This window comes from Pyrus communis, chromosome 5 (assembly GCF_963583255.1).
Source record: "Pyrus communis chromosome 5, drPyrComm1.1, whole genome shotgun sequence".
Classification (NCBI taxonomy): Eukaryota; Viridiplantae; Streptophyta; class Magnoliopsida; order Rosales; family Rosaceae; genus Pyrus; species Pyrus communis.
Window position 1 is genome coordinate 21948440 of NC_084807.1, and position 24507 is coordinate 21972946.

The following is a 24507-nucleotide window of genomic DNA, read 5'->3' on the forward strand; positions in this document are numbered from 1 at the left end:
TTTAAACAAAAGAAACTGTATAATTTGGGGAGTGACCCAACAAAGGCAATATTGTGGTTTTGGAGTGAAATTGGTTGGTGTGTGTCTGCATGCACGTATATACGTGACTAGATGATGCAGCGAAAACTTTTGTAAGCAACGATACGGTCAGAGACAGAAACCGTCCGATGTGCATCGGTTTCAAGTAGATAAACTGCTTGATCACGTGGACCCACCACTCCACAGTGTGGCAAGGAGATTACTGTGGACCCCACCCTGAATTCTATACCTGACTAGATGATGCATATCATTTTACTTATAATCGTTGGATAAATATAAATTTTGAGATTTGTATTTATTCATTATCTAGATTTTAAAATTTAAATTCATCTAATTGTGATAAATATGATGGTTTTCATTATCACTTGAGACTTTAGAGTGGTGAACGAAGATATTACCAAATTCAATTTCTAATTGCACATATCTAGTTTAGACTAAAATAGTTCAGGACTCTTCGAGAGGGCTATATTTCATAAATGTGTGAGGCCAAATAAGGCCTGATTTGGTACTGAGGTGATTATGAAAAAAGTTAGGAGCTGTTTTTATGTTTGGTAAACATTCAGCTTTAACTTTTTTTCACAGTTTTGGGTGAAAAAAAGTCAAAAACAAGAAGCTGCAAAACCCAGCTTTGAAAAACAAGTTTTTTTTCACATCTATTTTACATAAAAGTTTACCAAACATTATAATACTGCTTTTTTTTTCTTTTTCAAAAGCACTTTTGCAAAAAAGTTTACCAAACACTATGCTGCTTTATTTCACAGCTGCTTATTTTCACAGTACAGCAGAAACAATTTTTTTTTCAAAGCACAACAATACCAAACGAGCCCTAAGACCTCTAACCCCTAGTCTTTGCCCTTTCCACTAGACTTTAACTCTCTTTAGGTCCGAATTCTAGATAATTACATGACGTAAGACGTCTCTTACAAAACCAAAAGATCTTAAGTTTTTTTATCTCGATCACTTAACTATCTATGGTTCTATTGCAAATGCTTGCAATAAAAATCTGTGTCATGCTAATTTAATTTAATTTAATGTGAGAATTATCATAATTAAACAATCTGTTATAGTTTCTTTCGTCCCAGTTAAACTCATAGTCAATCAAATGCAGGCATTGTCATCATGCAACTCAAGAAAGAAGCGCGAGTGACATGTTGTGATGGTTTTCCGAATTTTCTTCAAAAACTGCAAGACCTTTGCATATAACTGAGGAAAAAAATGTGTTACAACTTACAAGTACCGTTTGGCAATCTAATCGACGCTTGCCTTAAAGAATAAGTTGTAGAAATGTCATCATTAATGTGTCGACAACATTGTAAACAAAGAACGATCCAACTTGGATCTCCAAGCATGAATTGCATAATCCATATAAATATATATTAAAGGCTTTTTAGTCAAAATAGTTTCTGAAATTGACATAACTTCTCATTTTGGTTCTTGATATTTGAAGTCGATAGAAGTGGTCCATGAGTTTATCCACCATTAATCATTTTGGTCATTACATGAAAAATTATGTTAAACAACGATCAAAGTGACAAAAATACCTTGAATTTATTAAACAATGAGCTAAAATGATTTGATAATAATTGATGATATTTTTGTTATTTTATTCCTATTTAATGGAGATTTTTAATGGGAAAATCAAAATAATTGATGATAGACAAATTTAGAGACCACTTTTATCAATTTCAAATTTCAAGAACTAAAGTAAGAAGTTTTGTCAATATCATGAACCATTTTAGCTAAGAAGTCTATATTGTATTTTTTTGAACAGACAATATTGTCTAACAAAGCGGGAGGGGGATGGGCTTAGCTTCACAAAGGGCTAGCAACAATGTGGTTCAAATTCGTTTTTGCGATAATCAAACCTAAGATCTCTTACTTACAAATGAAGAAGAATACAATTAGACCATAGTACTAAGTGGCAAAAATCCTATATTAAATCACCACTTTATTCGTTTAATTTTTCTTTTTATCACAGAAACACACAGATTAAGTGTATTTTACTGTTTAATTATTTTATAATTATAATTACAGAACTAGAAGATTGACATGGGAGGCATTAGTTTATGAAAGATGATAGGACACACGTCTTTTCCCAAAACATCGTTTGCTGTCTGTGCGATCAAACATGGCTTCAAAGATTCCATCCCAAAACAATGACAATTTCAAGGGGAAATCAGTGGCGTTAATGAAGGAGGCCTTCACCAAATGGGACAACAATTCTTTCATCCGAAGCACTTCATCCGGCGAAACAAGAGTTTAACTTAACTTTCGTTGTATTACAGCTGCTTCTCTCTCTCTCTCTCTCTCTCTCTCTCTCTCTCTCTCTCTCTCTCTCTCTCTCTCTCTCTCTCTCTCTCTAAGCCCCAATAACTAGAGAGAATTGGATCTTGAGTTTTAATTTTAAAAAGTTGATGTTCTAAACTGCTCTAATTTATAAAGAGGAATATTCAAACTCAAGTGTAAGAAATGACACACTTACTTAACCAACTGGCTAAATACACGTCTTATCAAAACACATCTTTACAAATTAACGTGAAAAAATTTAGGGTTGCGTAAGATTTGAAATGAGAAAACTTGGAGGATTAAGTGAAAGAGAAAACAAAAGTACTCAAAGTCCTTGTTACCTTTACTAGTTAAGATTGGATACACAACTAAACTCTCTTGAAACCAAATCAGGAGACTTTTATTATAGATTGATCGGTTCTAAAATATGATCAATAAATACGATACAAATGGCCATATACATCTTGTATACATCGACAAATGGATGAAGTCATCTCTAGCGTATCGAGTTGTTAGTGCCTTGGAAAATGTGAGTAGAACAAAATTCATGCACCAATGCGATACATAATCCCACACACACACACAACACAGCGCATATTGGAGACATGGGAATATAAAGAGCATGGGGGGTGCTGGCTGGATCTGTCATCTCGCTTGGCAAACGACTTTTGGTCCCACATGAGGAGGTTTGCCAGCTAAATCTCTCAAAACCCCCCGACCCTTTCTCCCTTTCTCTGTGGATTATAACGTGGCCAGCTGTACACCAACAGGGATAGTTTCGTCAATTCACAAATACATGGGGATTCTTTGACCACTGACCAACAGAGGAGTTTTTTGGGGGACTGGTACTTTAGGGGTGAGGATGAGGTTAAGGGTGGGGGTCCGGTATTTTTTTAATGTGTTGGAGTACATGTGGTATGTGGTATGTGTTATGTGGTATGTTATGTGTTATTATATCAATGGAGGGAAGGTACTTTTTTTTTATTTTTGTTTCTTTTCTTTCTTCAAGTGTTTCTCCATTTATGTAAGAACATATGATGTTTTTGTCGTTTTTTTAGCACATTGAAAAATCTCTTATGGGATGGTGGGTATAGTGACTAAATAGGTGAGATTTGAGGGAAGAAATAAAAAAAGAATAAAAGGAGGTATCAAAAAGGGGTGCTACTGGTGTGAGCTGGACCTTCTCATGTTCTGAGTTGGCCTAAGTGGCGCACATGCTTCTCTGTCACCATGATTCTATACCCGCACATGATGTACGGTGTTTAAATGGAATCTTTTATTTTTATTTATATATTTTTAAGCTAAATATCCAAAATAATCTATGAGATTTACATAATCAATATGAATGGTCTTTGAGATTGTCCACCATTCATGATTTTGATCATTCTGTTAAAAGTCTTTGGATAATTTTCAAAGCTTCGTAACTCAATCGATTCTTAACCAAATTCGACCCATAATATATCAAAATGAAGATAGGAAAGTGTAGAACAAGATTATATCTATTTGGAAGCCCAATGGTTGTCGGAGATGGTTGGAAAATAGCCTAAAAGGTGATTGGTTCACGGGAAAACTGAAAAACTCGCCGAAAATTGGGTAAACTTTAAACGTTCATAACATCTTCAATACTTAACGAAATCGAGTGATTCAAAAATGAAAATCATATTTCTCAATGAGACAAAGTTAATGGTACCTTTCTCGATGGCTAACTCGCCTTGGTTTGGCTGGAAAACGACTCGAAAGTGGCTAACCAGTTTTCCCATGAACCAGTCACCTTTCAGGCTATTTTCAAGCCATCTCAGGCAACCATTGGGCTTCCAAATGGTATAATCTTGTTCTACAGTTTCATATCTTCATTTTGATATATTATGGGTCGAATTTGGTTAAAAATCGATTGAGTTACGAAACTTTGAAAATTGCCCAGAGAGTTTTTAACGGAAGAACCAAAATCATGGATGGTGGACAATCTCAGGGACCATTTCTATTGATTTTGAATCTCAGTGATCATTTATATTGATTATGCAAATCTCATGGACCATTTTGGATATTTAGCCATATTTTTATTATGATGAGGTGATAACAGCTCAATAAAAATTAGAATCATTACCATCACACATTCTTAGTAGGTAAAATAAACGGTTGAGATTGAATATATAAAATTTAAATACGGTGTCTAACAGATAAAACACTAGCATTGAATTCACGCCCACTTTTCTTCTCTATTTTCCGGTATGCAAATTAAGCATATAATTTGAAGATGAGTTTGGCATGAGCAATCCAAAAGTTTGCCCCACTAACCCATATGATTGAAGAGGGTCCACAAAGTTTTGAAGGTCCTTTGTCTAGGTTTTTACTTGATCGAGCTCAAATCCTTGTAACAAAATGCAAATCATGGGGAACATTCTTCTGTCACATATATATAACAGTATTATACTGTTTAGGTCATGTTACATTGTTAAATTATGAATTACGACAATTGGCAAAACTAAGATAACAAAAGTGTGGGTTGAAAACTTGAGTTGGTTTGTCTAAATTTTGACAAAAATAAAAACCGAAACAGAGAAAGAGGGGAGTCTTTCATGTTGTTCCGCCCCGAATTAAACCTGCACAATTAGAGTTCATTTTACTTGAAAATGACTCGTATTCAAAAATTACAAACATAATATACCAGACTGTTCAATAAGACAATTTACGATTGAGTTGTGATCCAATGTGTTGCTCTAAAACCTGTTTGATGGTGGAGGTGACAGATTGAGGGAAGGGGTAAGGAAGGGGGTTGAGTTGGCAAGGCAAGAAATGATGGTCACGTCGTGGGGGGAGGAATAGGGTTTGCCTTCTCTTCTAAAACAAATGGAGTATGATTATTTCTCCTTCTATTACCATCTCCTTCCATCTCCTTCCATCTCCTTCTCTCACATCCGTCTTTTTGTCTTATTCTTTATATAAAAAATTCAAAACAAGATATAGACGTAGCGTAATCACAACCGTTTAAATATGGGATGATGGAAGGGAAAAAAGATTAAAAGGGAAGAGAATCTTACTCCAGAACAAATTTCACACCCAATTTGTTCTCAGACACAAATATAAAAAGAGAGCATTTCGTTATGATTATGAATTTATGATGTGTCCATTACTCCTCTCTCTCTCTCTCTCTCTCTCTCTCTCTCTCTCTCACTCACAAACACACACACGTGCGTGCAACGTGACGCCTGCTCTTTCAAAAATCCCAACATTAACATCTGTGACAATGATCACGTGCACCTGTGAATAATAAAAGAGTACTTGGACAAGGACATGATGAGGACTGGAGGTTGTTGGTTGTTTTTGTGTGCGAGTCACTGGTGGTGTTCTGCATGTCCGACTCATCCATCAATTTTTCTTTCCTGTCTGGCTGATGCCCGGTGGAGCTATACACAAATACAACTAAACCCTCTACTCTCAACACTTTCTCAATGTTTCAGGTAACCGGAGTTCCTAGTCCGACAACAAGTCGTAAGTTAAACGTCGTGGCGATGTACTTACCTAACTAGGTTTAGGTCCGACCGCGTCTAACGAACTCTAGGGTTCCAGGACTTCCAAGTCACAAGAACACAATAACAAATGTAACAGTTTTATGAGTTTAATACTCGACTCCTATTCTATAAATCACAGTTTGATACGTATACAAATAGAAAAATTTATGTGCACGAAGTAAAACTAATATCTTAAAGGACAATTAATCTTTTCCAAACTTCCAAGGACAATTACTTGCTAGAGCTAGACAGCAGAAGAGGATAACCAAACTTTTTATGTGAAAATCTCCTTATAATTCAACTATTTTTCTTCACACGATCAGGCGACTTAAACTAGACACAGAGCCAAAGAAAAATTTACAAAAACCCAGAAAATGAGAGCATCTGCGGAATACAAATCAAACCCTACCCCAACCAAAACAGAGACCGCAGAAGCATACTTTGTCATTCAACTCAGATTCACATAAATGATACTATCAGTACTGAAACTTAACAACTTTACCACCTTCGAGTTCTTAAAAATGATATATGACAAAATTAAAAACTTCTACTCATTGCATCGCATGGAATGAACAACGAGATGCTGTGCCGGGATTGCAAGGTATCATGGAACACATCATCAAGATCGATTGCACATTGACCACGAGCCATGTTCACTCGCAAAAGCATCAATTTCCATTTCCCATATTATTCAAAGGCACATAATAATCCTCCTACAATTGAGCAGAAAAAAAGATATTTAAGGCATATGGATTCATTCACTGAACTAAAAGAGCCAAATAAACCAATAAGAAATCATATCCTTTCCAAAATATGTAACAAATTCAGCGTCATAGCATGTTTTGACCAAATGCACGATATTATAATATGAGAGATCCTTTTCTTAAAGCAGACAATAATGCGACGCAATAAAAGCATGTGCACATTCTAACAAAGGAAACACATAAAAAAGTGCCACCCCGAACAGTTTGAGTAACACTTGATATTAAAGGGTACACTAGAGTCTAGACACCTTCACCTGCAAACCGGTTCTTAAGAAACATAAAGACCCATCACCAGTGAATAGGTTCTTATGAAACATCTTTACTTTCAGTGATGGTGCAAAAATTTTACTCTATTAAGTGCATCTTAGTTCCCTACTTAAATAAAACGCTTTAGAAGTTACCAGAATAAAAGACAAAAGTAATCTGCAAGAGTAAAAAAAATTCATGAGTGATAAAATGTTTCTTTTAAAAGACTATTCTAAACAGTCCATTAATGCATCAGGCAAGTTTTCTCGAAATGACTAAAATGCTGCATCTTATTAGATTACCCAAGAGAAATGTAAGGCCTATACTTGGTACAAAGTACAAACCCAGGCTATATTTTTCCAAACTTCAAACAGACTTCATTGAACTGCCTTCAGATTTATGGTGACATGTTGAAATCTACCAAACCAGCACATAGATGGTAAAGGTAAAGCTATAATTTCTGAAAGTTTCATTGGAGGACATGAATCCTATCAAAAAGCTTCACGGGCATCAAAGAATAAAAGGCAGTTGATTTTGCGAGGGGCAAGTTCTTCACCAAGCATACAAAAAATTTAAGATTTGTAGGGTATAGAGTTACCAAAAAAATTTGTTTATCTGCATATCATAGCATAAGTAATGGATAGTCTTGAGTGCTGCAGAGTTTTTCGTTAGTACTGATACTGTTCATGGGAATGAGAGGGGAGGTATAGAGTTGCTACTTTTTTTTTTTTTTTTTCTTCTCAGAAAACATTTCTCTGTACCAATCACTATCGAATAATTGTACATAAAATTTTGTTATACACAATTTACTCAAATTCATGTGTCCTATAATCACGACGTCTTCACCTAGATAGAAAAAAAACACAATTCTCTATGGTCTTTGACATAAGAACCTACTGGTGGCTTTAACGGACAACATGGACCGAAAGCATTTCCATAAAACCAGTGCAACTCTAGTACATATGTTTAGCAAGCACATATCATATGCTCAAAACAAGAATAATCATCGATTGTACATTTTGGTTAAGATTCTATCATTCTAAACAGCTTAAAGTTGAATAAAGTTGTTCATATGTTAATTACGGAGTTTCCTAATCGAGGCAATTCTAATTAGCTTGTTTATGAAAAAAAATCAAATGTATGTGAGCACACAATTGTATATACGTGTTTTGTCGACAGAAAAATAAAAGGAAGAGAGATAGAGATAGTTACTTGAGGGTTGCCATAGTTCAATGCTCCCTGATGGACAAACTGCCATTTATATTCACCAACACAAAAGAGAACTGAGTGAGGTCACAACCCAAAGTTTCAAAAGTACACAGAATACAATTTTAATCGGCTTTATAAAATCAGACCTGTGAACTTGGGCCAGGCATTGCTGGAACAGCATTCCCTTTAAAAGAACCATCTCCACCCCTAGCTGAGCCCTTTGCATCACCCTGTTCAAAATTTCCCGATAAAGTCATTTCTAACACTCCGAACGAGATATGAACTAATAGACTAAACAGTTCAACTATAGTTCACACTTCAATCGAACATAAAAATAGATTTAACACAACCGAAGAAGGCTTAGTTACCTCAGTCTGACAATGCAATGATGCCAGCCAATCAAACCAAGGGGGAAACACAAAGAAAATGAAAAGGAATTGTTAGATTGAACTGATCAGAAGTACAATATTGCGTAGTTTCAAATGAAAAGAAAGAAAAAGACCCAAAAATGCTACAACCAAACTGTAAATTTACATCTAAAAATACGAAAATGTAAAGTGAGCTGAAAGTACAAAAAGGCAAAAGTTAAACAATTTGTACCTCCCTGTACCTACTCAAGTAAATCCTGAGGGGCTCGATATAGTCCTCAAACCCTAACGTGGCCATCGCCCACAACAAATCGTCGCCATTGATGGTCTTCCGCTTCTCCTTCTGGCACTTATCGCTTGCCCTAAACACCCAAAAAAACCCCAATTCAACAAAATTAACAAAACAATTTCGATTGAAAAGCAAATTAAATAACAGTAGAGAGAGAGAGAGAGAGAGAGAGAGAGAGAGGTGAAAAATACTCGCTGGTGACGAAGCTGATGAATTCGGAGACGCATTCCTGGACGGTGTCCTTGGCGTCCTTGGCGATCTTGCCGTTGGTCGGCAGAGCCTTCTTCATGATGCGACTGATGTTAGCGATTGGCAGATACCTATCCTGCTCCCGGACGCTGCTGCCGCCTCCTCCTCCTCCTCCTCCTCTCTGAGGGCTCTGCTCCCCGCCGCTCTCGTGGCTCCCGCCAGCCGGACTCGTCGGTGCCTCAGCCATCACTCACAACGATTCACTGCATTTCATGAAACAATTCAATAACAAAATCGGAAATTGGAACCGGAGCCCTAGGTCGACCCGTTAGGTTTAGGTCTGCCGCCATTATTGAGCAGAAAGTGGGAAGCTTTTCGTACCTGTGTATTTGTAGAGAGAGAGAGAGAGAGAGAGGAAGGTGAAAGTGTTTGTATTTGGCGCGCGTTGGAGAGGGAAGCGATCTGACGATGGAGAAGGGGAAGGAAGAAGGTTTTTGGCTTTATGCTTACCATTTATCAACACCGTTCGTTCTGGTTTCCTTTGCTTATTTTTTTTATCTCAGATTTTTTTACAGGGTTAACGGGTTGAGTTATGGGCTTCGTCCTACAAATTACGGGCCAATAAAAAACTTTTAAGTCCAAAATATCACAACGTCATATGCGATTCAATCCTGATTAAGAGTTAATAATCTGATACGCTTGATATGACTCATTATTATGATAAATAAAATGAACTTGACATTTTAAATATGAACAATTTCAATTTGGCAAAACGAACGCGTTTAACTAGTGTTATATGAAGAGAATGAATCCTTGTAGAACTATAGGTTTCTTATGTTTTTTTTTTCTAAAATTAGGATGAAGTGAATTTATACTTTACTTTTAATAAGTAACCTAAACTTGTTTTTATAAGGAATAGCGAGAATCTAAACAACATAAAATATGGCACGATTGAATTTTAATTTTAACGTCTGAATACACTATGATATGATATGGCACAACGCAACTTAACCCTTAAAGTATATTATTGTTTTTTATAGTTTTTTTTTATTTTTTATTGAATGACCACCTAACAATGTGTTGTTAACAAATAAAGCAGTACGTAATTTATAATGGGTCTCAATGTTAGGTGAAGCTGGTCTATGCAAATATTGCCATCCCTATTCAAATTTAATAAAAAGCTGTTGTGATGAGGTCAATTATTATGAGCTACGTAAGTAACAATACGATAAATTTCATTGCATATCCATTTAGATTTGACTATTATATTTACATATTTTTAATACAATTATCATTTTCACTGTTGGATGGTAATTGTATTAGGTTGGTGTTATTGTCTTATCTTTCCATCTACTTTTTAATGATACTTTTAATAATAAGTTTGCCCATTTGTAAAATAACCGATAAAGACCTTAAAAGATACGTAATAATAAGAATAATAAGTTGAGGGCAAAAATATAACAGGAGCATAGACGTACATTTGCATGTGGAAGGAATGGACAGTTTGTAAGCTGAATTCACAAAAAAAGAAAAGAAAAAAAAAAAAGACAAAGGATGAGGATAGAAGAAATTTTGGAACAAAAAAAATGTGGATGCCCTTTCCAATTAAAGGGTAAGAAGCTAGCACTGGTGATGATAGGATATTGATGGTAGTTATTGGAGTGTATAATCACAACATCATCACATTTGAACGGTCGTTCATTTGCTAGTAGATTATCGTTGAAGGAGACTTCTTTGTTGGGGAAATAACATTTCAATTTTTTAAGAATAATAGTAGGTGGAGAAATAACATTTCAATGTTTAACTTTTCATGGTGAGTGAGATTATAATGTGGGTTGGAAATAGGATACTGGGAGTGGGTTTAGCAGCTCTCTTGTATTAAATACTTATATTTACAAGAATTATATGAGACCGTCAGATGGTAATTGTATTAAATACATATAAGTATTGTAGTTAGTCACAAAATTATGAATGCAACTTGGGTGTAAATCGTACCTTTTTTGTTTTAATTGAATGAATCGCATTTGTCATCTAGTGCCAAAGGAGAATATGCATACGCGGTCAAGTTGATTACAATAATGTGCGTTGCTTCCGCACCAAAGTTCAAATTCCGTTGGAATAAGAAAAAACTTGAATATCGTGTTAAAACCTAAGACATGAAGGAAAATGAAATTATAGAGCAAAAATACCAAGGCCCACATCAACAAATGAAGAAATGGAAAGCAAAGTTATACATGTTTTAGGCCATAAACCCCTAATTAGCCACGTTTAATTATGGAAATATTAGAAGATGCTTGTTTAGCTGCCAAACAGCAGCCCATGTTGTATAATTATTCCAACTCAAAAAATTAAGGACATTGGACAATAATGTGTTCGGGCTAGATTTGTTCTTCGTATAACTCCCCTGGGTCTTGCCTGTCAGGCAAGATTTGCTGCTTGGTGTATTGTAATATAAGTTTGCTATTAGTTTGAATGGTGCCTTTGTGGGGGCATTTGTTAGGCCTTGAGGCTTACATTCAAAGCTAATATGAGTTGGAGCCCGCCACTGTTATTTCTGTATAACAGATTATTCTTTTAGTTATTAGATGGATTGATTACTTGCGCCACAAGTTACTTCGACTTCTTAGTTCGATTGGATTGTTCACAGATGGGTTAAGTCTGTATAAAGTTCTTTTTCTTGCCTTGTAAACAAGGACTTTTTACTCATAATATCATATGTCCAGTTAAAGGGAGTTCAAGGCCCTTCAAGTTATTTCTTTGGTTACCAGTTTAGACTAACAGCAAAGGAACAAGATTAATTAGTTTGACAGGATTAATCATAGATGAAACTTGAACGAAAGTAGTTGAAAATGACATGGGATCTAATGAAAGATGCATAAACAACATATCTACTTTATGTAAATACAAACAAAGGAGACTCGGGCAAGATTACAATCTTGTCAAGCAAGGTTCGTCTTGTTGCAGCCACTTCTCTTTATATTTTATAGAGGTTAAAGTCTTGGAAAATGAAATATATACTAGGTTTACTAAAGGGATTCCATACTACAACATAAGGAAGGGTAATAGAGCTTCTAAAGTTGACGAAAGATCGCTTTCTATGGTGGACCTGTAGCTAGAAAGGTAAAGGTTGAACAAACTAAAGCTTTCTGGTTTCTCGTTGTTAGAGTGTAGAGTTGAGTGTCGTTTGATTGATTGGGTCAGAGAGAGCTCTTCCTTGTTCCTTCATAACTTTAATAGACTTTCTAACTCAATTGTCCAAGCCTTCTCTTTTGGTGATGGCTTCCAGAGTATAGTGAGTCACCATCAGCTTTTGTTATTTACCTACCCATATAATGAAAAAGTGCTTTTTGCTAGGGGTGAGTTGCCTTCTGTCACTTGTCACTTCCATAATAGACTTGCTGCCTATTAGTTGCTAGAAATGGTATTTAAATCTATCTTGGGCCTGTACTTCAACTAACCCAAAGTTAAGAAGCCTTTGCAAGCCTGGGCTTTTAATGCATTCAGCCCATGGTTAATTATTCAGGCCAAACATAATGCATCTAAGCTTTTACACTTTTAGGGTTCATACTTCACACACAGTTTGATGCTCCTTCAATTTCCTTAAATTCTTTAGGTCTAAGTCTCAACCAGAATCTCCTAGCATCTACAATGGTGCAGAAAATGAAGCACAAGTTGGTCCCCAACAATTAACCTGCATTCCGCCCAATATGGTGGTTACGTGGTACTTTTCATGAGATCGTACGTGTCAAGTCATCGGGTCTATTTGGCTTTCGAGAATCTCATATATGAAAATCGATGTTGCTCATGCCTAACTTGGAATGGGTACACTAGACGTACGAGACCTGCAAAGGTGAAGCTACACAGGGGCAAGGAGGGGCGGCCGCCCCTCATCTTGTCGGAAATCTCCACCGAGAGTAAGGATTTTGCCCCTATGCTCTTTTAAATTTGCCGGATTTCTGGGTTTGGTTGTGCAGCGGCGCTGCATTGGTGCACTGATGGCTCTTGTGTTTTAATTTTTGGTGAACGGAATCTGGAAAAAAAAATAGTTCCAGAGTGGTCGAGTGGAACTTGCGAAGAAGATGAAGCTGTTATCTGTTCTTCCTATACGGCGTCATTTGGCAAAAGTTCTAACCCCACTCATTTGTTTATCCATTTTTCACTTTTCTATTCTCTTCTAACCCCACCTTTTCTTATTTACTCATTTTTTCCTTCTTTTTTTTTTTTTTTGGAACTTTAACAAAAAACTATCGGTACTGTTCACTTTAACAAAAAATCACATTTTAACACAAAAAAGTCAATCATGATACTATTCACTTTACCCTTTATTTTGTCCTTATCGTTAAAACTCAAAATTTTCAAGCCATTTTCGTTAGTTTTTCATTTTTTTTCCTTCTCTTCTGACCCCACCTTTTTTTGGTTTGTTTACCCTTTTTTTACTAATGTTTTATTTATTCTTGTAAGTTTTATTTTCCATTTTTCTTTTCTCTTTTAAAACCCCCACCATATTTACCTTAAACTGCACATTGTATATAAATATTGTATTATTAGAACAAGACGTCGTTGCTGAAATTTCAGCAGGAGGTCCTGCTTACACCCAATCTAGGATGGACACGTGTCCATCCGGGATTGGGTGTAAGCAGGAATTCCTGCTAAAATGTTCAGTAGCGAAGTTAATTACGTATTATTATTCTAAAAAATAACGTAAATACTATTTAATGTTTATTCATACGATGTATAATAAATTAATTTAAATTCGCCTAGTCCGTCTAGGCTCTTCCCTAGATCTTGCTTAGACGCTAGGCCCCAACCCAGCCCCTAGCTAGCATCCTAACGTCTTTTAAAACCTAATCTTAGCCAAATTAAGCTTCTTACATTGGCTTTCATGATAATGCTTGAAGGACCAAATTTTTTAAACCAAGTTTGGAAACCCAATGATGATTGGATTATTAGTTAGGCGTTGATTAACGTGCTTATTTCCTATTGGTGACACATCATTTATTTGCAAATTTGGTTTAAAATTTTGATCTCCCTAGCATTACTCCCGCTTACAACTGCTTCGATGATAGAGCGTTTTTTGCTATGAATATTGTCAAAACTCTAAACTCTTCAAAGTGAAAGCAACCGCTTTGGTTGGACTTTGCACACTTTTGAATTTTGCCTCTCCCCTCGGCAAATCCTGGCTTCGCCAATGGAGACCTGTCTACCATTCTGCACAGGATTAAAGCGTGAATACCAGCAGTGACATGCATAATAATATCTACAATATAAGTACATCGAATGTCTCCAAACGAAAAACTTGTTTTTGCAATAATCAACTCAGGGAATCAGAGGGTCCAAAAGTATAGCGTTGCCAATTAATGGAACGCAACAGAGATAAAAAAATATGCGTACGTATGGAATCTATGATAGAGGGTTACATTCAATACAAAGTAGCTCCGTTACGTTATAATCCTTGGTTCGTTTGAACTGGACCAACAAAACCATCGAAAGCTTACTGGACAAATGACGTAAATTCCAGCTTGGTTACCACCCGTCCCAGTATTGAAAGAAGCCCAAGACGATAAACTCATGGAGACATACAAGTACTATGGAAGAAGAAGATCCCTCCGCCTTTTATCCAAACTAACTGAAAGAATACCCTTCCAAAACTGCATTTTCCATGATCTCTTTCTGATTGGAAAAAAAGTTATCAGAATCATGGGGATGATGTTAATGCAGTTCACTTTACACAGGGAATTGACTAATTTATTCTTATTTCATTGTGGGTGGAACAATTTCACATTTTGTGCAAGAGAAGAAGAATACCTAGATTTACCTCTATTGTTGTAGTGATCATCCCAGGGCCGTCCTAGTTATATTAAAAACAGTACATAGTGAATAAAAACCAGATAAATAAGATAAGTAAAGAACAGTTGCGACATCTTAAAACGTTGGTTGCACACACCTCAAAATGCTTGTCTATCCATGTGATCTCCTCCAAAGAATTAGAATGCAGCGATTCCCCTGAACTGTGAAAACTAATTGTCTTCGCGTGCTGCAGAAGTCTCAAGCTACATGCAATGTAAATCATATGATAAAATATTCTAAAATCTAGCGCAGTGTTGCCTCATATCAAATCCCTTGGAACAGTTTGCTTTCACAGAGCATTTGATATTCAGAATGGGAATACATGATGTATCAAAACAGCGAAAAACCTATCGACGCCTAAATTCTAATCTAATAAACTAACAAAGCTAGTTATTTCATGTTCTGACACAAAAATGGTTATTGGTTTCCAAAATAAAGAAATCAAATGGCATACAACTTTCTATGTAACAGTACGACAATTATGCCTAATGGTTTCGTCTGACCTTGGCATTGGCCATCTATAGTCTTCTTGGAGTTAGATGCTTACAAATAGCACGGCATGAGGGTTGTTTACGGAAGAGCATATACGGATAGAAAGCAGAAAATCCTTTCATTACACAATTAGCAGATACGATGATGGATCTCCGAAGCAACGATCTTTGTTACTTGAACAGTCAAATTCATGGCGCTGAAGAAAGAGAGGAGTAGAGGCTTACTTGATGAATGCCTCTGCCTAAAGTTCTCTCTCTGACCACAGTGGTGCAACTTCTCGAAAGGGAATTCCCTTGCTCAAGCAGATTCTACATAAATTACAAGAAGAAAAATCAACGTAACAGATCTTAATATGCGCACTTTATCAATTTTGATGTACCTATCAAATTGGAAATCAATTAATCAAAAGTAGGCCAGAATTACCAATTCAAAACTCGTAAGTGTTCACTTACAATATGGAGAAAACACTACAGACTTGCAATAGTTCAACTTTTAAATCCATCCACAAGAGTTATGATAGATTTGATTCCTAAGGGAACCATTTCAAACATACAACTAAAATCATGGACACCAAAGAAGTTGAATAGGACTTCCAATTTTAAATCATAATTTGTTTGGCCACCAGATAATTAAGAACAAAAGACTACCATGCATAAGGAAACAATCAGATCTCAGCTAACAAACTCTTGTTACAACATGACGAAAAATCCAATTGATTTTCTCTTTCTTTTGTGTTGCAATGGCGCCGATAACACTATCTAGTATCTACATAGTAAATACATTTGAAAGAAAGTAGTAAGCGGGGACATATTCAATGACCAGTTGCCGTATAATTCCCGGAAGGACACCATCACAAAACAATGCATACTTTCAGCCTTAGCTTCACTGATATCCTGAAAACACCCTTCATTGTTTTCCAAATATGCAACTAGTCACACACGAATTTTCCTATAAAAGGCTTGTTAAAAAAAATGAAGGCTTTTTTTTTAGGATGACGCTTTTGTTCATGCTTATGTTTAGGTTTTGGATGAACTATTTCGATGATCCATCGCATTTGATGTTATGATGCTTTTATCATTTTGAATAAGGTATCGTTTCGAATATAAAGTAAAAGTATTCATTTTTAAATCATACATCGTTTCACCTGATGGCTTATTTTTGTGAATTTTTTTCATTGTTTTATTATAATTATATATGTGCGCGATTTGTATTTATATATATATATATATATATATATATATATATATATATATATATATATAATTGATCTTCGAATTATGATTTAAATAAAATCCAAAAGTCGCGCTCCTCCTTGCTCCCATCCAAAGGTCACCTTTGGATGTTGTCATGACGGTTTGGTTACAAAGATTGCCGGGGTCTGGGTTTATGGATGGATTCAGTCAGCGAAAGTCCCCCAAACTCAATCAATATCAACAATATATCATAACCGGTTAGGCTTGGTAGATTCAGATCATTGAATAACCTAATGGAATTGGTTGAAAAAATAATTAGTAATATATTAATTTATTAACTGATTAGCAGTTGAGCACTACACAAGATACAATTTTATGTATATTCCTACTAAGCATGAGTAACATATAGAATTCCCACTAATTCCAAACATATCACAATTAGGCCATTTTGGTTAGTCATATGTAAATTAACTAACTCGTGCTTGATTTACTTTTGGTCAAATTTATCGTATGAAATAATTGTATATATGTCTGCGGTGTAAATATGTGTACATATGCACACACGAATTAAATGCATTTTACTTAATTCATCCATGCCTAATATTTTGTTAAATGTTCACAAATTCATCATAAGTGAGTTATTGTCATTTATTGTTTCCTTAATTTGTTTGCTATGCAAAAGAACTTATATTTTATTCATTCACCTCTTTTAATTTTCTGCTATATATTTTTGGAATAGAAAACTACATTTTAATCCCTAAATAAGATGAACTTTAGAAAGATATCTTATACAAGATTAAAAATTAATTTTAGTCCCTAGACTCTATTTAATGGCAGCATATGTATTCAATGTTTCTTTTTTTATTTATAATTTTATGAATTTAAATTTTATGAAAATATTATAAATTTTAATTCTCATTATGGTAGGCATCTTATATAAGAAAATATTTTCGTAGAGATTTTTCGGTACACTTATGTTTTTGCATATTTTCTTATCTACCACTAATTCATAAAAATATATTTAGGTACGAACATTTCAGTACAATGGGTTAGTATAATATGTTTAGGCACGGACATTTCGGTATACTAGTTTAGTATAATATATTTAGGTACCGACATTTCAGTACACTAGTTTAGTATCATATAGTTAGGTAAGGAATTTTGGTACACTTATGTTTTTACATATTTTCTTATATGTCACTAATTCACTATAATATATTTAGGTACGGGCATTTCGGTACACTAATTTAGTAAAATATATTATGAGGAAATAAGGGATAAGGTTGAAATTATCTGTATGGAAAACACTCTATCTTAATTTCATTAATATTATAAGCCAATCATTAGGCCGTTTTGGTTAGTGATTTACTATTGACCAAATTCAAACAACAAAGAAAATATATATAGTAATGGTTAAAAACCAAACCATGCTTCCATTTCTGCAAATTTATGACAAATCATCGCCACCTTTCACAGAAAAGCACACCGCAACGCCACCAACTCCTCCTCCCCTTTAAAATGAAGCCACCCTACTCTACCAAACACCCAAACCAAAGCCCCCAAACCAAAGCCCTAATCAGCCTCATACTCATTTCAACAACAATGACTGCGTCCTCTTCATCCACTTTCTTTACCTCTGCAGGCGTGCCCCAAGCCCCAGTTCCAGTCTCCCAACAAGAGTTCACCTTGTTTCACAAAGTCGACCGTAAGGTCTTCTCCCGCCTTACCTTTGTCCTTGGGCGTGACCCGGGTGAGTCAGCCCAGATTGTGGCCCTGTGGATGTGGCTCGAGCATGCGGGCAAAGAGTACAACTTTGTGCACAAATTATGTTCAAATCTACCTGACACCCTTCTAAGTGCTGTAGCGGAGGAGTCTGTGGTGGCTCTAAACTGCATACAAAATGACGACTTCTACCCCGACTTCAGTAACCATGAGATTCCCCTACTCAACGCTCTAACCAATAGCGACGTCACCCTCAAATATTTTCATCAAAACCGCCTAGGAATCATTCGGGGTGTCACCAAATTGTTGAATGAGGTTTGCATGCGAGCGTTTGATGACTTGCTCCCGAAGCGTCACCCAAACAACGCTCAAGAAATATTACTAAACCCTGCCTTGATTGGAGATCAAAATATTGTGATGCCTCAGTACCATGTTAATCCTTTGCACAATCCTCTAATGCATAATGATGTGCCCTATGATGTTGCTAGTGGATCAAACATGAGACCTTTTGTTCCTAATCAAAGAATGCGTGGGGTTGTCAATGATCATCATCAACAATTCATGGGGCCTCAACATATTAATCTCCTCACTCGTGCCGTAATGAGGAGTGACGCCTCTCTAGACTACTTGCGGGGTGTTTTTGATCCTTACGATCTCGCTGTTCAGCGCCATATTTTGAACAACGAAATGAGTGATATGTTGAACAATTTGAGTTTGAATGGTGGCGGTTATCGGGTGGAAGCGGAAGAAGTGTCTGCTGATGAAAGGACTATTTTCTTGACATTTTCTAAAGGCTATCCCATTTCAGAAAATGAAGTCAAAGAGTACTTCAGTAGGTATGACTTTATTTTTGTTACATATAATTACTTAGGTTTCATGTATAATTATAAATTAAAATTGGATTTGTTCTATTTTATTAATTTTTTTGGTGGACAGGAAATTTGGGGACTTTATCGAATCTGTGTTTATGCAAGAAGTGACGGGTGACGATCAACCCTTGTATGCTCGCCTTGTGGTTCGTTCCGCTTCCTCCATTCCAGTTGTTCTTAATGGAAAAAGTAAGGCCAAATTCTCCATTAATGGCAAACATGTTTGGGCAAGAAAATACGTGCGTAAACCAACACCCGGAGAACCAAGTTCACCAAGAACTGTTGCACCAACTCATCAAGTTTAATTGGTTTCGGCTTCGGAATAGGATTTTGTTTTTTTTTGGTTAAATAATGTGTTTTTCTCCTTCGGCCCAAAGCCCGGCGAGAAGGATTTTTGTGGTTCTTTGGGCCTAATGCGGAGCGTGGGGGAAACAATATGAAGTGAGTTTGTACGCATAGTTATTTCTTAAGTACTGAATAATATTTGTACTTCTCAATTATTAGAATTTTGAGACATTTTCTTTACAATTTTAATTATTGAAGAAACGTGTGCATTTTTTCATTTTCATTTTATTTTAATTTATTCTCCATGAAGGCTTATTTCTTAGGATGTAGCTTTCCTTCATGGTTATGTTTAGGTTTTGGATGAAATATTTCGATTATCCACCGTATTGATGATCCATTGCATTGATGTTATGATGCTTTTCATTTTGAATAGCTATCGTGTCCGGAAGAGGATCCGGTCCGGATCTCTCCCATCAAAAGCTGAGGATCAAGTGATCCAGACCGTTGAATTTTGATCCAACGGCTACAAACATGGAGCCCCTTTAAAGTTATAATAATTGTAGTCGTTGGATCAAAATTCAACGGTCCGGATCACTTGATCCTAAGCCTTTGATGGGAGAGATCCGGACCAAATCCTCCTCCATCGTTTCCAACAAAAAGTAAAAGAATTCATTGTTAAATCATAAATTGTTTCACCCGATATGAAATTTTTTTCATTATTTGATTATATAATTATACGTCTACGATTTGTTTATTTTATTTTATTTTGTTTTATAAATGATCTTCGAATTATGATTTAAATAAAATTCAAAAGTTTCAGATCATGGGATAACATTATGGAATTGGTAAAATAAATAATTAGTAGTATATTAATTTATTAACTGATTAGCAATTGAGCACTATACAATGTACTTTCCTGTATATTCCAACTAAGCATGAGACAGAAATTTCCATTAATTCCAAACATATCACAAATAAGCCATTTTGGTTAGTCATATGTGAATTAATGAACTCGTGCTTGATTTACTTTTGGCCAAATTAATCGTATGAAATAATTGTATGTATGTCTGCAGTGTAAATATGTGTACATATGCACACACCAATTAAATGCATTTTACTTGATTCATCCATGCCTAATATTTTGTTAAATGTTCACATATTCATCATAAGTGAGTTATTGCCATTTACTGTTTCCTTAATTTGTTTGTTACGAAAAAAACTTATCTTTTATTCATTCAACTCTTTTAATTTCTGCTATATATCTTTGGAAGGACCAAGAAAACCCATGCAAACCTTCAACAATATTATAAGGAAATAAGATTGAAATTATTTGTATGGAAAACACTCTGTCTTAATTTCATTCATTCTCCTATATTGTTGTTATCCTTGAAGAGTCATGCTCTCCTAAGGTTCTTATTTTGAGGATCAGTCAGGACCAAATGCATATTAGCCACAATATTATATTAGTTTATATTTAAATGCTTAAAATATTTGACAACTTGATTAAGCAAAACAAGAAAATGAGTTTTCTAATGGTTCATTGATTTTAAGTTGGTTTTACTCAAAGTAAAAATTAAATAAAAAATCAACTAACATAGAAAAACAAAACAAAAATTAATTGACATACATAAACCCCTATACATTAACTTGCGTAGTATTCTCTTCCCCTTAAACTCCCCTTACCTTCTCTCTCCTTCTATTTGAATGATTATGATAAGTCATGTCAACATCTTGTGTTGACTTCTTTATATAGAGAGAAAGACAAAGAGGAAAGTAACAGAGGACGGAAGGGAAGGGGAGGAGATTTAAAGGGGAAAGAATCTTACTCCATATTATTATTAACATATGCATACCTAAAACTTTTAGTTGGTACTTTTAGGTGGCACAAATTTCATGTTGGTATCCACACTATACCTTAAACTAGCTAGTTGGTTCGTTGTCAGTTCGACTTCGGAGCTGGCAATTCACAAAGTACTTGACATTTTCATTAGAAATGGAGTCCTTTAACTATGGAGGGTCATCTCAGTCATATGTGCTTGGGTAACAACTAAAATCTAAGGACCTCTTATATGTTATATTGAATATCATATCTAATATTATTTGTATGAGTTTTTAATATTCTAATAAAACTACTATCATTTCATTATAAAAAAAAAAAACCAAAATTCCATCTCCATAATAATAATATGTGTCTCTTGAACTTGCACCTGATACTTTCCTTTTCCAAACGGATGTGACCATTACACGTGCTATGCTAACGAAAAAACACCCCCACACCGACAATACTCCATCATTTTCGATATATATATATTTTGTTGTAATTGTTGATTGCATACATTCTATCGGAAATATTCATTTTTTTATCATCAATATTACATATCATTTTTGGAATTAATTTCTGTTTAATTGTCCACATGTATCGCACAAATCCACTACTACAAAATTATCTGTAACTGACAGTTCAAAAATCGACAAAAAATGTATATTATTGTCGGATTTTAAGCAAAATTCGACAGAAAATAGATGCAGTGGCGGATATAATAAGCGATATAATTGACAGCGTCAGGAAATGAATTTTCCGATAGAAAATACTCTAAAACTGACATAAATTGTGTTGGATATAACCGACAGAGAATATACTAATAATAAATAAATAAGAGCATTTCTATCAGCTAAAACAGACAGAACTTGCGTCGGTTACAAATAAATAAGAGCATTTCTATCACAATCCACCCCCCTTAGGGCCCGACGTCCTCGTCGGCACACACGCGACCAGGGTTAGGCTTTGATACCAATTTGTCACATCTCGGCTCGGGGGGGGACCACTTCCCGGGCCCGACTCCACCACCGTAGCACAATATTGTACTCTTTGGGCTTACCATTCCCTCACGGTTTTGTTTTTGGGAACTCACGAGCAACTTTCCAGTGGATCACCCATCATGGGATTGCTCTAGCCCCCTTCTCGCTTAACTTCGGAGTTCCTACGAACCCGAAGCCAGTGAGCTCCCAAAAGGCCTCGTGCTAGGTAGAGATGTGAATATACATATAAGGATCACTCCCTTGGACGATGTGGGATGTCACAGACAGAGAATTTATTAATAAGAATAAATAAAAGCATTATTGTTGGATAAAACCGACATTAAATATATTAATAAAAAAAAAAAATATAAGCCGCTTTCTGCATTTTCCATATCCTTCCATATTTACTGCATTCATTGGACTTTCTGCATTTTCAACTTGTTTGTGCATTGTCAGATATAAACCACTTTCTGCATTTTCAACCTGTTTGACAACATGTTTCAAATCTTTCCATATTCACTGCATTTTCCATATTCAACCTGTTTCAAATCCTTCCTCTCTGATGACAACATGTTTGACAGGGGAAGAATTTGTATGGACTATTTATCTTAAACAACATCCATTATTGTTTGCTTCTTACATTTATCTTAAATAAATGTGCTTGAACTTATGTCTAGCGCACATATATACCTTGAGCAGCAAATTTCCTCCGCTTCCTCCTATACTTCGTGACCTCGCTGGCCAATGTTGTGCTAATCGTTCTGAACGACGACATCCGCTTGTAGCACCACCACCACCAACAACATCTAACCCACTGAAACAAACGACACAAAATTATTCAAATTTTTCAATCACCTCTTGGCCGGGTAACTACTAACTACTAACAAATTTTAGCAAGTTTAAATTCGTACCCACAGTTCCCTATCTGAGAGATAGAGAGATAGAGAGAGAGAGACATAGGGAGAGGGAGAGAGAGAGAGAGAGAGAGAGAGAGAGAGAGAGAGAGAGAGAAAGCGAGAATGTTACCTTCTTCTTGTCTGACAACAGTAAGAATTGGAGTCATCGGAGCGCTTCGCCATATTCGAGATAGCTAAAACTAGGGTTTCTGAACTTTGGTTGCAAGTGTTGAACTGGAAGTAAATGAGGAGAGAAGAGAAGGAAAAGGAAATTAGGAGAGGAGAAAAGGGGGAAGGGAGAAAGCACCGGCCCAAGGAAGAGATAGAGGGGTTTTATTTTGGAAAATTTCATTACTGTCGATTAAAACTGACAGAAACATTTTTTAAAATATAAAATTGACAAAAACATTTTCATTATTGTCGGTTATAACCGACAGCAAAAATCCCCCCAACATTCCCTCCCAAAATTTTAAATTCCTTCCCAAAATTTTAATTTCCTCCCCAAAATTTTGTTACGATTTAAAAAAATAAAATAATAATTGTTTGGTTTAATAAATAAATAAATAAATAATATGTATTTAAATAGAATACAATTTTAAAAATTAAATAAATAATTGTTTGGTTTAATAGATAATAACCCATGTAAAATATGCAATAAAGAAACAAAAAGATAATTGTACAATGAAAATATCATCACACAAACTAAATTTTGTCTAATCAATACTTGAAAAACATAAATAAAAATTTAGCACAAATTACTTTTCCCACTTAAAAATTTAGGCAAATTTAATGGAGATATGCATTCTACGAAACTAGTTTCAACAATCGAACCGTCAAACTTGTTTGTAGATACTACAAGATCGCATACGTAAAAAATCGTAAAAAACAAACATTCAGAGATTATGTAACGGAACACAAGTTTTCGATGGTTATAAATAAAAAGTTACAATTTAACATATCTTTTAGCTCTAATTTTAATGATTTTTTTTATAGATGTGCCTTGTCATATCTCGGCCGGGGCCCCTACCACATCCCGGACTCGACTATACGGTAGCATGATATTGTCTGTTTTGGACCCCAACCACGCCCTCATGGTTTTGTTTCTGGGAACTCACGAGCAATTTCCCAGTGGGTCACCCATCTTGGGATTGCTCTCGAGCGAACTCGCTTAACTTTGGAGTTCTTATGGAACCCGAAGCCAGTAAGCTCCCAAAATGTCTCGCGCTAGGTAGAGATAAGAATATACATATAAGGCTTACAGGATCCTTCCCCTTGGTGATGTGGGATGTTACAATCCACCCCCCTTAGAGGTCCGACGTCCTTGTCGGCACACTTCCGGCCAGAGATTGGATCTAATACCAAATTGTCATATCCCGGCCTAAGCCCTCACCACATTCTGGGCTCGACTCCACGGTAGCACGATATTGTCCGCTTTGGGTGCCGACCACGCCCTCACGGTTTTGTTTCTAGGAACTCACGAGCAACTTCCCAATGGGTCACCCATC

At 35.7% G+C, this 24507-nt stretch overlaps 2 protein-coding genes across 2 annotated transcripts; one reads left to right on the top strand and one right to left on the bottom strand.

Annotated features, from left to right (window-relative positions):
* Positions 1-6258: 6258 nt before the first annotated feature.
* Positions 6259-9415, bottom strand: LOC137734917 (nuclear transcription factor Y subunit B-1-like). The gene is made up of 7 exons (XM_068474242.1): positions 9281-9415; positions 8902-9162; positions 8654-8783; positions 8422-8427; positions 8200-8283; positions 8057-8095; positions 6259-6547 (listed from the first exon to the last, which is right to left on the bottom strand). The coding sequence occupies exons 2-7, from the start codon at positions 9144-9146 to the stop codon at positions 6503-6505; spliced, it is 549 nt and encodes a 182-aa protein (XP_068330343.1). The 5' UTR covers positions 9147-9162; positions 9281-9415; the 3' UTR covers positions 6259-6502.
* Positions 9416-18033: 8618 nt separating this feature from the next.
* LOC137734412 (uncharacterized) lies at positions 18034-19327 on the top strand. The gene is made up of 2 exons (XM_068473685.1): positions 18034-18989; positions 19090-19327. Exons 1-2 carry the CDS (start codon positions 18034-18036, stop codon positions 19325-19327), a joined length of 1194 nt encoding a protein of 397 aa, XP_068329786.1.
* The last annotated feature ends 5180 nt before the right edge of the window (positions 19328-24507 follow it).